Source organism: Helianthus annuus, chromosome 6, assembly GCF_002127325.2.
Source record: "Helianthus annuus cultivar XRQ/B chromosome 6, HanXRQr2.0-SUNRISE, whole genome shotgun sequence".
Lineage (NCBI taxonomy): Eukaryota > Viridiplantae > Streptophyta > Magnoliopsida > Asterales > Asteraceae > Helianthus > Helianthus annuus.
In genome coordinates, this window is record NC_035438.2 from 10,533,505 (window position 1) to 10,549,005 (window position 15,501).

Genomic DNA, 15,501 nt, shown 5'->3' on the forward strand with positions numbered 1-15,501 from the left:
GTGGGAGAGCGTCTCGTCTGGAAGTACGACGAGCGCAATATGGATTTCTGGATGAATCCATATCAGTGAACGTGATGACAGTACGGTAGTAGTAATAATAATATAATAATATATGTGCGTATGTGTTAAAAAAAAAAACTACGGATGCATACTATTAGTATTGTAGTTTTACATTTCAGTCGGTTTTTATTTCTGTACTAGTGTGTATTGATGCATACTATATAAAAAGAGTAAAAGTCGCAATGCTCGACGCTTTTGGTTAAAAAGTGCGTGTCATGTGATTGGTTATATATAAATATTATTTGTGATATTAATATTTGGTAAATGTCTAAAATTCAGATGGCCGACGCGGGAAATCAAGAAAATCTGAATAACGATAACCAGAGTAACATTAACATGGTTAATGAGAATTCGGACAATAATAACAACGGAAACCAAATGGATAATAGTGCCGTTCAGCATATTGTGGCACAGGGAATTATAGATGCGATGCCATTTATTATTCAAACAGTTCAGGAAGCGAATAATAAAAGTAAGCATAGCAGTAAGCGACCAACTGAACCAGAAAACAGCATGAACAATGGACCCATACTTCAAGCGCCCGTTCCCAAAAGAAGAAGAACCATGCCACATGGTTGTTCTTACAAGGAATTCTGGTCCTGCAAACCAATTGAATTCTCGGGCAATGAAGGACCCATTGCAGCTTTACGCTGGATAGAGAAAACTGAGGCAGTTCTGAAAATAAGCAAGTGTGCTGAAGAAGATAAAATAATGTTTGCTTCAAATCTGTTTAAAAATGCAGCCTTAGAATGGTGGAACACTATCCTCCAATCCAGAGGAAGTGATAGGATTTATAATATGGAATGGGAAGAATTCAAGAACATGGTAGAAAGGAAATTCTGCCCTCCCAATGAAAAAGAACAGATAGCAAATAAGTTCCTAAATCTTAGAATGACCGGGGTAGACAGTAAAGGTTACACTACCACATTCTTTGAATATGCTAGGATGGTACCAACCCTTGCATCACCCGAACCAATGTTAATCTCCCGTTACATCTGGGGATTAATTGGAGAAATTAGGCATGTAGTCAAGGCAGCTAGACCTCAAACCATAGAAGAAGCTGTAGAACTAGCCAATACCTTGACAGATGAACTAATCCGTACTAGGGAAGAAGATCAGAGGAAAAACTTATCCCAAAGGCTTACCCAAGAACTCCGTTCTAAGAATTTCAACCGTAGGAATGTAGGTTCTACATCTGCACCTTATTGCAAGTATTGCAAAAGGAAGCATTCTGGAAAATGCTCCATATACTGCAATTTCTGCAAAATCTCAGGTCACAAGGAAGAAGATTGCAGGAAGAAAGCCAATAGCAGGGTATGCTTCAACTGTGGGGAACCAGGTCATATCAAGACAAACTGCCCAAAATTGACCCCAGCTGCAAACAACCAGAACACTAGAAATGCTAGAGCATTTGTTTTGACTGCAGACGAAGCCAAGATGATCCCAGACGTCATTGCTGGTACGTTTTTAGTTAATGATATTTTTGCTAAAGTATTATTTGACTCTGGTGCAAACCAAAGTTTTATTAATACTTCGTTTTGCAAACTCCTAAATCAATCATTAACTAAACTACCACAAGAATGTCTAGTGGAAACTGCAAATGGAGAAACTGTTAGGATTTCTGAAATCTTGCAGGGAGCAAGAATAGAAATTTTTAATCAAAAATTTATTGCAAACCTTTACCCAATGAATCTGGCTGGATTTGATGTAGTGTTAGGAATGGATTGCTTAATAGCCAATAAAGCCAGTATTTTATGTGATCAAAAGACAATTCAATTAAAATCACCAAGAGGTGAAAAGATCTCAATTAAAGGAGATAAACCTTTTAGATCCACTAAATTCATCTCTGTGATGAAAACTGCAAGTTGTATAAGAAAAGGATCTATAGTGTATTTGATTTCAATAATCACTAACACTAAAGGAAAAGAATTAAAAGATATCCCAGTAGTATCCCAATTTTCAGATGTCTTTCCAGAAGAATTGCCAGGACTACCGCCAGACAGGGAAGTCGAATTCAGAATTCACCTATTACCAGGAACAGCACCAATTGCTAAAGCACCTTACCGTTTAGCACCCGCTGAAATGCAAGAACTGAAGAAACAATTAGACGAATTATTGGAAAAAGGATTTATACAGCCCAGTTCATCGCCATGGGGAGCACCAATATTATTTGTCAAAAAGAAGGACGGATCGATGCGTATGTGCATTGACTACCGTGAATTGAACAAAGTCACGATTAAGAATCGGTACCCATTACCGAGGATCGATGATTTGTTTGATCAACTTCAAGGAGCTCGATTTTTCTCTAAAATCGATTTAAGATCAGGATATCATCAATTAAAAGTACAGGAAGAGGATATTCCTAAAACCGCTTTCAGAACAAGGTATGGTCATTATGAATTTACTGTCATGCCATTTGGTTTAACCAATGCCCCAGCCGCATTTATGGACATGATGAACCGAATATGTAAGCCATATTTGGATAAATTCATAATTGTCTTCATAGATGATATTCTCATTTATTCTAAAAGCAAAGAAGAGCATGTAAAGCACTTGCACTTACTTTTAAGTTTATTAAGAAAAGAAAAGCTTTATGCTAAGTTTTCAAAGTGTGAGTTTTGGTTAGAACAGGTACAATTTCTCGGACATTTAGTGAATCATGAAGGAATTCATGTAGATCCAACAAAGATCGAGGCAATTACTAAATGGAAAACCCCTGAGTCACCAACCGAGGTTAGAAGTTTCTTAGGATTGGCTGGTTATTATAGAAGATTTATTCGAGATTTTTCTAGGATAGCCATCCCTTTGACTAAGTTAACCTGTAAATCTGTTAAGTTTGAATGGGGACCAAAACAAGAAGAAGCTTTTAGGATCCTTAAGCAAAGATTAACCCATGCACCTATATTAGCATTACCAGAAGGAAATGAAGATTTTGTAATTTACTGTGATGCTTCTAAATTAGGTTATGGATGTGTGCTGATGCAACGTCAAAAGGTTATAGCTTATGCATCTAGACAACTTAAGAGTCATGAAGGAAATTATTCAACCCATGATTTGGAATTAGGAGCCATAATTTTTGCCCTTAAGATTTGGAGACATTATCTTTATGGTAGTAAGTTTACCATATTCACTGATCATAAAAGTTTAAGATATGTTTTCGGGCAAAAAGAGCTGAATATGAGACAAAGACGTTGGACGGAATTGCTTAGTGATTATGACTGCGATATTCAGTATCATGCAGGAAAAGCCAATGTGGTGGCTGACGCTTTAAGTCGAAAATATTATGAAAAGCCAAAAAGGGTACATTCTCTTAAATTGAATCTGCAAGTAGATTTAAATGAACAGATTAGAGAAGCACAAGAATCAGTAATCAAGGAAGATACTGAAAAATTAAAAGGAATGATTAAGGAATTAGAACAAGGAACGGATGGAATTTGGAGATTCCATAAAAAGAAAACCTGGATACCTAAGTTAGGAAATTTACGTCACCGTATATTAGAAGAAGCTCATAAATCTAAATATACGATGCATCCAGGAAGTGATAAAATGTACCAGGATTTAAGGAAAAATTTCTGGTGGATAGGAATGAAAAAGGATATAGCAGCTTATGTTTCTAAATGTTTAACTTTCTCACAAGTTAAAGCTGAACACCAGAAACCCTCAGGTTTATTACAACAATTAGAAATACCAGTTTGGAAATGGGAATTGATAACAATGGATTTTGTTACCAAATTGCCTAAAACAAGGAAAGGAAATGATACAATCTGGGTGATTGTAGATAGGTTAACCAAGTCAGCTCATTTCTTACCAATAAAGGAAACCTTTAGTATGGAACAATTAGCCAAATTGTATGTAAATGAAATCGTTTATTTACATGGCATACCTTTATCAATTGTTTCTGATAGAGATAGCCGTTTTACTTCTCATTTTTGGTCAAGTTTTCAAAGAGCAATGGGAACTAAGCTAAACCTAAGCACCGCTTATCATCCTCAAACGGACGGACAAAGCGAAAGAACAATTCAGACGATGGAGGACATGCTTAGAGCTTGTGTAATTGATTTTGGAGGTAATTGGGACGAACACTTACCTTTGATAGAATTTTCTTATAATAACAGTTATCACACAAGTATCAATGCTGCACCATTCGAAGCACTTTATGGACGAAAGTGCAGAACCCCAGTCTATTGGGCAGAAATTGGAGAAAAGCAACTATCTGGACCCGAGATAGTACAAGAAACAACCAATAAAATTATTCAAGTCAAGGAACGACTGAAAGCAGCACGTGATCGACAAAAGAGTTATGCCGATAACAGACGTAAACCCTTAGAATTTCAAGTAGGAGATAAAGTATTATTAAAAGTTTCACCCTAGAAAGGAGTGGTAAGATTCATCAAAAGAGGAAAGCTAAGTCCCAGGTATATTGGACCTTTTGAAATTATCCGAAAAATAGGACCTGTAGCTTATCAGCTACGACTGCCAGAGGAAATGGCAGGAATACATGATGTGTTTCATGTATCCAATCTTAAAAAGTGTTTAGTTGACGAATCACTCATAGTACCTCTCAAAGATATAGAGATAAATGAGCAACTCAAGTTTGTGGAGAAGCCTCTGCAAATTGAAGATAGGAAAATTAAGAATCTCAAACATAAAAGACTAGTTCTGGTCAAAGTGAAATGGAATTCCAAAAGAGGACCCGAGTACACATGGGAACTTGAATCGGAAATGAAAAAGAAATATCCACACTTGTTCCAGTAGATCTCGAGGACGAGCTCTAAAACAAGGTGGGGAGGATATAACAACCCTCGGTAAAACCGACATTCTCATAATAATTCCGACACCCTAATATATTTTTAAATATAGCAATATGTCATTATATGTACCCCGTATGTGAAAACCGAGCCCTGAAAATAGATTATACTATATAAAATAAATAAAAACAAAAATTGTTAAGCTGAGGCGGGCCGCGTAGGGCCTCACCTCAAGTTCATGCGGGCCGCGCGAATGTGAAACCAGACTTCGCCAAAACCATAAGTTTAGGCGGGCCGCGTACAAGTTTGGTTAAGTCCATGCGGGCCGCGAGCCTCCTGAATTGTGGCATGACCCGGAGCCGACACGTGTCATCATCGTGTCGAAGCTAGTAGGTGATCCGGACAAGCTACGCTTTGACCGCCTGTTGACGCGGGCCGTGTAAGGCCTAGCCTTACTTCACGCGGGCCGCGAGGATGTCCGATTTCACAACTATAAATAGGAGGCAACGGGAGTTCAGTCTGCTCGTTCAATTTTCGATTCTCAAAACACATTTTCTGTAGGGAGTTATTATAGTCGGGTATTATACCCCCTAAAATAGCGAGGTTCTGCTACGATGTAAGTATTATAACCCCTGGAGACGTATTAGATACGCTGCCCGATTGATCTAGGGTTCCGTAACGGCTGTCGTGGTTCTGCCCGACGTAGTCGTTGGAATGCCGTCTCGGGGAGGGTATTACTAATGTTAAAATGGGTTATTATACTAACACACGTGCATTTGTGCAAATTATAGATATTCACCAGGAAATCATAAAGGAAAACCCTAAAATAGCAATGTGAGTAATCTCCTTTTTGTTAACAGTTTTTACAAAACCTTAACCTTTTTACAATGCAATTTAGCAGTGATTGAGTCTTTGTAATTCTACAATTACTGCCGGTATGTTGGGGTTTTGTATACAAAATTTGAGTAACGTTACCATTGGACGACGAGTTAGCCAATGTGTAATATGACCCTCAGTCAGACGTGACACTACTGAATGAGTAATTGGGTAGATGGAAACATTGTAATCGCCCTCAATACTGTTTAAGTTAAATTACTAATTCTTGATTAAACTGAGATTCATTCACCAGTATTTTCCACTGACAAAACCTTTTTAAAACGCGTTTCAGGTAACAAAATGTGAAAGCCAAACTAGAAGCCAGCTGGACAGCACTGAAGGCTTGGAAAAGTGGCTATAAAAATTACCTAAATAAAAGAAAGCGTTTATTTCAATAAAGTGGAATTTATCCCTGTAATTCAGTGTGTAATAAAAACTTGGGTTTCACCCATGTGTTTGATATTATAAAATAAGGTGGTTTACTCTGATTTAAACATTTCCTAACTACGGTCCTGATGAAATTTCCGCTGCCAAATAAATTAATAACGTGATACCACCGCAACTCGCTCACGGCCGCCCGTTCCCGGGAAAGAGGGATAGGGGGTTGTGACAGTCATACCTTTGTTCCAACATGATCATGCTTCTATTTTAGCATGGTCATGTCTCTGTTTTAACAACCAGAAGAACAAAATGAAAAGAACTCTAACTAAAACATAATGATGTGAAAAACGCAATTGAGGTTTGATAACTAAAACGCAATGGAAATAAAATCTAACATAACTTACAAAAGAACTCTGATTAACGACGGTGGACGGAAAAAGAACTCTGATACACCATGGGGAAACTGGTGGCGGTGGATGGTGGAATGATAGTGTCAGATCTGAAAAACCCAACAGGTGGTTGAAGGTGGTGGTTTCAGATCTAGTTTCCGGCAAGATGGTGGCGATCGTAGGTCGTAGTGGTGGTGGTGGTGGTGGTGGTGGAGGTGGTGGTGTTGGTTGTGATGTGGTAGTTTATAGGTTTGAAAATGGTGGATTTGAGTATACGGGTAAGAGAAATGAATTGCAGATGCTAGGTTTTTTTTTGAAGATGGTGAGTTTTGACCAAAATGTCCCTCCTTATGTTTTTCATCTTTGCCACATGTCATTCTCTTATTGCTTCCTATCCTTCCTAGCGAAATTAATCTTCCTATTTGATCTTTTCCCATTTTAGAGATACAAAAAAAGTTTAAATGACTTAATTGTAACCAGTGTTGTAAAAGTCGCTAGGCGGTCTCTAGTCGGCCGACTGGGGAGTTGGGAGTAATCGGAGTACTCGGAGAGTACTCGGGGAGTACGCGGACATGGTAAATCTAAAGAAAATTAATTGTTATATATTATTTATGTGTTAAAATAAGCATAATTCATGTCAACTGAGTATAATTTAAAATGAAACATGCTTAAAGTTCAAATATTCTGAATACAAGTCCGACTAGTCTGAGTACAAGGCCGAGTAGTCCGAGTACAAGGCCGAGTAGGCCGATTTTGATCGAGTTTGACCAATTAAAAGTCAACAAACCACGTTGACCGCCTAGACCGACTAGGCCGACTACGTCTGACTACGTCCGACTAGGCCGACTAGGCACCGAGTACTCCCGAGTAATCCCGAGGCCGACTAAGTGAGACCGCCTAGGAGGAAGTCGCCTCGGAGGGGGTCCGAGGACCGAGTACTCGCCGAGTACTCGGCCGAGTAATCCGACTTTTACAACACTGATTGTAACAATAGACAAACTTGGTTACATTTCTATGAAATTTTCCCTAAATTTAACTATTTAACATTTTATAAAAAATCTTAAATATTTTTCCCTTTTATCTAACTTAAATTCAATAAAAAACAATCGAACAAAATATGTGCCAATACCTTTTGGACTTATTTTTTAATATTTTTTTTCTTTTATTGTGTATCTTAAATTTAACTAAATAATACCAAATGACCGTATTATATAGGGACAACAATAACGAATCAAACTGAAATTGATCGAAAGCCCATCACAAAGTGCGGAAATACCACTAGTTTGAATTATGAGTAAATTACATAGATTGTCCTTTATTTACACCCTAAATTTCAGTCCATGTCCTTTGTATTTAATTTGTGTATTCCATGTCCTTTAATTAACAAATTTGCACACATCATGTCCTTTTTTCTAAACCCCATCCACCTATCCAGTTAAATGCACCCATGTGCCCCTTACCTAAGGGGTAAAATTGTCAATATCCCATCCCCTCACTATTTAAAAACCCCCAACTTCTTCACTTTTACAAAAATTAGGGTTTGTTCTTCAAGCTAAAAGCACAAAATCATGGTACTAGCTTCTTCATTCACCAAAAACCGGTACCGACAGATGAGCGGGCGAAACTGTGTGCATTATTGAGCGAATTAGGGTTCGAAGGTCACGATGCACTTGATCCAGACAGTTTCAAATGGCCGTTTCAGTACGAAGATGCTCGTCTGATTCTCGATTGGATCTGCTCCGGTCTTCGTCCGTCTAACGTTCTCTCCCCTTCCGAACTAAAACAGTTACGTACTTACGTCTCCGTTTCTGTATTTAGGTTGCAATTTCATGTGTTTTACAGTTGTGTGTTAGGTTATTGATGTTATCAGATCATTTTGTTGAGTTTATAATGGTTAGATTTGTAGATGTAAGAGTTTATAGTGTCAGGCTGCAATTATGTGATGTATTTTGCCATAATTTATTAGTTGTGAGTAAATTGTTTCTACTTTCACAGTTACGTTGTCGTTTTTCTCTTTAGATTGTAAATTTGTTCGCTTCTACTTTCACGGTTTTTTGTGAATAAGATGGTAAATTTGTTCGGAATTGGAGTGACGAGGAATTGCAGCCTTCCCACATCTGAAGTATACCATGATTTCGTGCTTTTAGCTTGAAGAACAAACCCTAACTTTTATATTAGTGAAGAAGCTGGGGGGCTTTAAATGATGAGGGGCTAGGATATTGACAATTTTGCCCCTCATGTGAGGGGCACATGGATGCGTTTAACTGGGTTGGTAGATGGGGTTTAGAGAAAAAGACAGGGTGTGTGCACATTTGTTAATTAAAGAACATAGATTGCACAAATTAAACACAAAGGATGGACGGGGACTAAAATTTGGGATATAAAAAAAGGACAATATGTGTAATTTACTCTTGAATTATTTTATCCAACTACAGTTAATACCTCATCGAATTTTGATCATATTTCATCTCAAAAAGGTAAAACTATTTATTATTGTACTTTTATCTCAAACTGTTAATAAGCCACCAAATTTATAACTTTAACAATACAATCTCATATCTCATTATATATTATAAATTATAAATTAGCAAGTTTATTGTGCATAACAAGTTATACATTGTGCTTTGCACATCTTTAAAAAAAACTTGATTTTTTACTTTTTACCTAAAAGTTTTTACCTTTTGCAATTTTAACCCTATATAATTTATTTTTTTAACTTTAACCCAAAACTTTTCATTATTTACAATTTAACTTCACAACTTTTGTTACTTATACTTTTCATCTTCCGCAAATTTTCGTTTTACGTATAGTTCTAAATTTTTCGAGTTAATACGACGCAACGTGCATGTGTGGTTCAACGTTTTTACCTCTATTTTTCCATGTTTGACAGGTTCGTCGCAACACGCATATCCTAGGTCGAGTCAGTGTTGGTGGTCGATGACGGTTGTGTGACATTAGTACTATTTGACACCGTTTTACGCCCCGCTGCAATGCGAGGTGTGCTTTGGGGGTTTTTCAAAGAAAAAATGGTTATGCATATGGTTGTCGTAACGTTGGCTTCGGGGGTTTTCCAAAAAAAATGATTTATTTTTTTACTTTTCACCCAAAAGTATTTCATAAATTCCTTGACCCAAAACTATTTTTTTTTTACTTTTAACCCAAAACTTTTATCTTTTGCAATCTATCCTCATAACTTTTTTTACTTTCAACTTTGTTCCTTTATAGTTTTCATTTTCCGCAAATTTTTCGCTTTATGTTTGGTTCTAAATTTTGTGACTTAACACATTGCAACGTCTGTCTTTGGCTTAATGTTTTTACGTTTCGTTCTAAATTTTGCGACGGGTTATAACTAAAGAATTCCCGCCGCATTGCGGCGGGTCGCAATCCTAGTTTATATTAAAATAATAATAACAATAATAATAATAGTAATAATAATAATAATAATAATAATAATAATAATAAGATTAACATTGTAATAATTACAAATCAAATGCTTTTAATATCACCAAACAAATATACAGAAAATCTACGAGAACAGAAGTTTGACCTTGTACAACCAACATATTAGCTCTCTATCAATGAGGTCTTCAAAGAATTTTGGAGGTAACAAGTGAAGGGATATCAACACCACAATGCTACTGTGCTAGAGAAAACAAGCACAAAGGATTATGGAATTATCATTAAACATTAATGGGTCAAACAACAAAACTAGCTTAGAAGCAAACGGGTCGAAATTCATCCAAAGTGTACGTCAACCCTCCTTACCCAACATAAATTATTATCAATATATAAGTTTCATAATCGTATTTGACTCACTAACCCAACCCATTTTGTTTCGACCATTACAATTACCTCTTCACTCTTTCCACTGATAAGGAGCACGATCTACAACCAGATAGTCTCCACGTATATCTTTAGCAACTCGAATATCATCATCCAAGTATACTGAATCAAACCTGATCCAAGATACAAGAATCAGCACCAATCTTAGTAATTGACCAAAAAGAAAAGGTATACTTTGACTTTTGAAGTCAAACAGGCTAGTTTATAAACTAATAATGAAACCAATCTTTACGTTTTATGCAACAGATTATGAACTTGTCACGTTAAGTTTGAATGGAAATCAATGCCGATTTTATATTTGACTACAAGAACGAATCTTTCTTTATTGATATGGCATAGTCATTGATGAGTAATGGAGTAAATATGTAAACAGTTAACCTTTATTCGGTCCAAGAATAAGGAGCGCGATCAACAACTAGATAATCCCCTCTAATATCCTTAACAATCCGTATCTCTTCATCAAGGTACACAGACTCAAACCTACAGAAACAGATCGACTTTATTTTATTCACAAAAAGACACAAGACTCTAATAAAAACCCCAAGGATTTCACATCAAATAAGAGAGGATTTAAATAGAGAACATTATAACACCTGTATTTACATGTGATACATAAGGCGCTTATAACAACATGAAAGACCCTCTGTCTGTCTCCCATTATAAATGGCAAGCACTACGATACTCAATAGATAATCAATGTAACAGTGTTTATGCAGTTTTCACGGTTCTTTACTTAAAATTGGTTTTGTATTAAATGTGCCCCTTTATATATACATATATCATAAATCCATATAGCGATGTGTCTAGGGGTGTTCAAAAAACTCGCGGCTCGCAGCTCGTTCGAAATTCGCTCGAAAAAAGCTCGGCTCGAAATTGGCTCGGTTGTAAACGAGCCAGCTCGGCACCGAGCCGAGCTCAAATTTGGCTTGGCTAGGCTCGTGAGCAATCTTGATAAGGTTTACATCCTTCATTTCGCTCAGAAGAAAAAACTAAGGGAGTATCTCCCCTATAAGAGAAGGTAAAGACACTTTACAAAGTGAGCTAACTATTTATACTTGCATATTTAGCCATTTGGTTAAATTAAATTTCAATTATGGTCCTTAGTCTACGAAGAGATTCATTTTTAGGGCTTTTTAAGTACTAAATTTTGTGGTTCTTTGTTAGTTCGAGTTAGATCAAGCCGAGCCGAGCTAGCTCAAATTTTAATCGAGTCGAGCTCGAGCCTCAAATCTCAGCTCGATTTGAAATTCGAGCTCGAGCCAAGCTCGAGCTGGGTGGAGCTCAGTTCGAATCGGCTTGTTTACAGCCCTAGATATGTCTAAAGTTATTAAATACATATTTTTATAGGGGTGCAAACAAGCCCAGAGGCTCGAGAGCTACTCGTGATCGGCTCGGTTAAAAGCTCGAACGAGCCGAGCCTTAACGAGCCCAAGCTCGAGCCTGAAATAGAGCTCGTTTTGTTATCGAGCCCGAGCTCGAGCCTGAAATACAAAGCTTGTTTAGGCTCGCGAGCCTAAACGAGCCCATACAAAATTTTAATTTTTTATATATAATATATTAATAATGTTGATAACATTGATGAGCCGAGCTAGAGCCGAGCTTTGGCTCGTTTAAGCGATGTTGAAGTGAGCTCGAGCCAAGCTTTTAGCTCGTTTAAGGTTGTTCTCAAAATAGTTCGAGCCGAGCTCGACCTTTGGGTTTTACTCGCGAGCCGAGCTCGAGCTCAAAGAAGTAGGCTCGAACCGAGCCGAGCTCGAGCTCGAACTTCATAAATACCTAACGAGCCGAGCTCAAGCCTGGTCGAGCTCGGGCTCAGCCCGGCTCGTTTACACCCCTATATTTTTACTACTTTTTCCAACAATCGATACTCAACTTTAAAACTTAATGGAAACATAAGTATAACAACCTTTATGAATATCCTAGAAAAAAATCTTAATGTTAACCTTTTTCTTGGAAATTAAACCTAGACTAGAAGCATGAATGGCACCTTGCAAATTTCATTGTAGTTCATCACATGCAAACATAACAAAAGCAGAAACATAATAGCAAAAAAGGTTAATAAAAACTCACCATCCTTGACCAAATGGTGGCAACGGAAACTCCCAGCCTTTTCCACGTAAAACAGCACTTGTAAACCTATAATAAAAAAAAACATGTAGACTTGTAAACTCCCATGAATTATGCATATGAGACTTCTATGGTCAAAGTCAAACCTTTTTTAGAGATCCAAATTAAATATGGATTATGTTAAATGTCAATATTTTCACCTTTTGCAGTGTTACAATGGTTATAAATTATTTAATAAAGAAGCATAAGTAAAAAACCAACTTATCATTCATTAGTTTGACCTCAAAAGTCAATTTCAAAGACGACACAAAATCAACTTGTAACCCAAAAGACTAGTCTGGTGGGTGAGGGAGTCCATTTGGTCTATATAAACCCCACATCTACAGCCAATGTGGGAAAAGTCCCATACCTTGCGATGGTTTCAGACGTTCAGTCGATAACACATACTCATATAAAATCCAATCATATTCTCACCCAAAATCGGGAAAATCATGAAAATGAGCATGTTGACTGACTAGTTTAGCAAAATAGGCATTGACTTTCACAATTCTCAATATAGTCAAGCCCGAACCAACCAATGAGACGATGACAAGTAAGCCTTTCCGGCAACCTCAACATCACATTGGTCAGCACATAAGACTCAAAAGCTACATCTAGATCCATAGCACAACCAACCAGAAGATGACACCCCAGCATACACAGCGCCGCTGGACGGAAAATTAGGCCTTTTTGTCACCGGCGACAACACGTCAGACCAACATCTGAGCACGTACCTGTACCGCTGACGCTCAAGACTGTGGCATGTTCCATCATGACAGTTGACAGATTCGGCTTCATTTGATCTGGCTTGGCTCGGATATAAACCTGCTGGACTCAAACATGTGATGGCTCAAACGGTGCCGCATGAAAGCGGCCCAATTTGTGTTGTAGTCAAGGTAGCGTAGGCCCAACGAGTGTCGATTCATACCGGCCAAATATGTGCCCACTGCAAACTAGTACAGGCCCACTCAGTATCGCTTTCCAAGTTCCAACGGCCCATTTTTTGTCGCTATTAATAACACAACTGCCCAAATCCTGCCGTTTTTGTAGCAGCACAATTTGTGTCGGTGCAAAACTACGTAGGCCTAATGTATGTTGTTTCGTTACGACCCATTGTTTGCCTGTTTCAACGGCGCTGTGTATGTCGGGTCTGACACGTGTCATCTTCTAGTTGGTTGTGTTGTGGACCCAAATGCAGCTTTTGATTCTTATGCCGCGGCCAATGTGATGCCAACGTTGCCCCGTCGTTGCCGGAAGGGCTTACTTGTCATCGTCTCATTGGTTCGTTCGGGCTTGACTAGCTTGAGAATTGTGAAAGTCAATCCCTATTTTGCTAAACTTGCCAGTCAACTATGCAGTTAATACCAGTGATATATTGGTTATATCGGTCCCCTAGTAAAATATCGGTAGAATATCGGTACCGATATTATCTATGATATTGAACGATATAACCGATATATCATTGAATTATTAGTGTTAAATTGCTATATATATATAAATTCTGCATTATATTAAAATTACCGATATCTCAACGAGAAAACCTATATCTCAAGTATCGGTCCTTGACCGATCTCCGATATTTTACCGCATTAACTGCATAGCCAGTCAACAAACTCATTTTCATGATTTTCCCACCAAAATCACTTTAACCAAATCTTAAAGAGTGTTATTCTCTTAATTTCAACCTAACTTTCGAATTCAAAATCCACATAAACTCTTAGATTTTCCAAGAAATTCCTACTTATCAAACTAAAACTACAATGGTTCTAAACTTAACTACAATAAGGAAAGCTATCTCTAAAGGCATAACAATTTGTACCAGAACCTTAAACCACCAATTTGACCTCAAAAAAGTCAAAGTAGAAACAAACAAACAAAGAAACACAAAATAATGCCAAATCAATCAATCAATCAAATACCTAAAATTAACACGTTGAGAAGAAGCAATTTCCACATCAGATCTCACAAAAAACACACCATCAGGAGGAAACGTAATAACATTATTCAAACTCCTTTTCTCCACATCAATAACCTGCAACACATCTCCAGCTTTCGTTCCGAAAAACCCCGCATTCTCTACGATAAACAACTGTTCTTTCTCGGTAGTCCAGAGCAACCGCCAGGTACCAGAGAGTGAACTGTCGGTTGTAACCTGCTCACCGTTGATTGAGGCGATTGTGTCGATTGCTTCGGTGATTTGTAACAGCTTTTGGGGGTCAGATTGGGTGGTGATGCCTCTGTTTTGATCGGAGATTAGATTAAGGAGGGTGGATTTAGCGGAAGAGAGAGATTGGGATGTGAGAGATGATCGAGCGGTTAGTGTGTTTCGTGTTTTTAGGGTTTGGTTTGAGGGGTTGAAAGGGGTGAAGAAGGTGTTGGAAATGGCGGGAAGAGATGATGGTGCCGCCATGGGAGTGGAGGGAAGGAGATGGTTATTGTGTGGTTGTTAGGATTTTGATTGTTTTATATGACCAATATAATAATAACTAGAGACCGGCAGTAATGCAGCTGGGCGTAAAACCTTCCCGAATAGGACCAATGTTACACCACCGTCATTAACAATATTGAAATTACGACGTGTTAATGCGAAGAAATTAGACTGCAACGTAAAAAATAGAAAATAATAATTGAGTTGATTTTAAGGGTGAGCATTATTCGGGTCGACCCGATAGTAACCGATAACCGACCCTATAAAAAACCGAAACCGACCCGGAATATAGCATCTAGGATAGTAAGTCGGTTCTTATATTTCTTATGGAATCGGGTCGGGTCAGTTCCGGTCCACAAAAGCCAAAAACCCGAGTTCAAACTCCCTGGACCGAAATCAAACTCACTTGGTCATTTAATCGAGCACTTGGTGTGCAAAGTTTTTAACATTAGATTAAAAACTTACAATTACAATGTTTTATAACCCATCAACTAAATTTCAATCACCTAACGAAATTGATATACACAAGACAATAAAATGGTAAACTATTAAACATACTTGCTTCACATACCTTCAAACACACTATCCGAATCTGAATTGTATACTAAAATACATGAAATCTTGTGTCATTTGGTAGATTGATCTGATATTTTGTCCCCAAATTTATGTA

At 37.7% G+C, this 15,501-nt stretch overlaps 1 protein-coding gene across 4 annotated transcripts; it reads right to left on the reverse strand.

Annotated features, from left to right (window-relative positions):
* Positions 1 to 9,880: 9,880 nt before the first annotated feature.
* On the reverse strand, positions 9,881 to 14,871 carry LOC110864685 (probable plastid-lipid-associated protein 11, chloroplastic). 4 transcript variants are annotated; one of them, XM_022113804.2, is made up of 5 exons: positions 14,323 to 14,871; positions 12,368 to 12,433; positions 10,676 to 10,777; positions 10,307 to 10,410; positions 9,881 to 10,092 (listed from the first exon to the last, which is right to left on the reverse strand). In XM_022113804.2, exons 1-3 carry the CDS (start codon positions 14,811 to 14,813, stop codon positions 10,678 to 10,680), a joined length of 657 nt encoding a protein of 218 aa, XP_021969496.1. In that variant the 5' UTR covers positions 14,814 to 14,871; the 3' UTR covers positions 9,881 to 10,092; positions 10,307 to 10,410; positions 10,676 to 10,677. The 4 variants fall into 4 exon arrangements, with proteins under 4 accessions (XP_021969496.1, XP_021969494.1, XP_021969498.1 ...); XM_022113802.2 differs by having other exon boundaries at positions 9,881 to 10,097; XM_022113806.2 differs by lacking the exon at positions 10,676 to 10,777.
* Between the last annotated feature and the right edge of the window lie 630 nt (positions 14,872 to 15,501).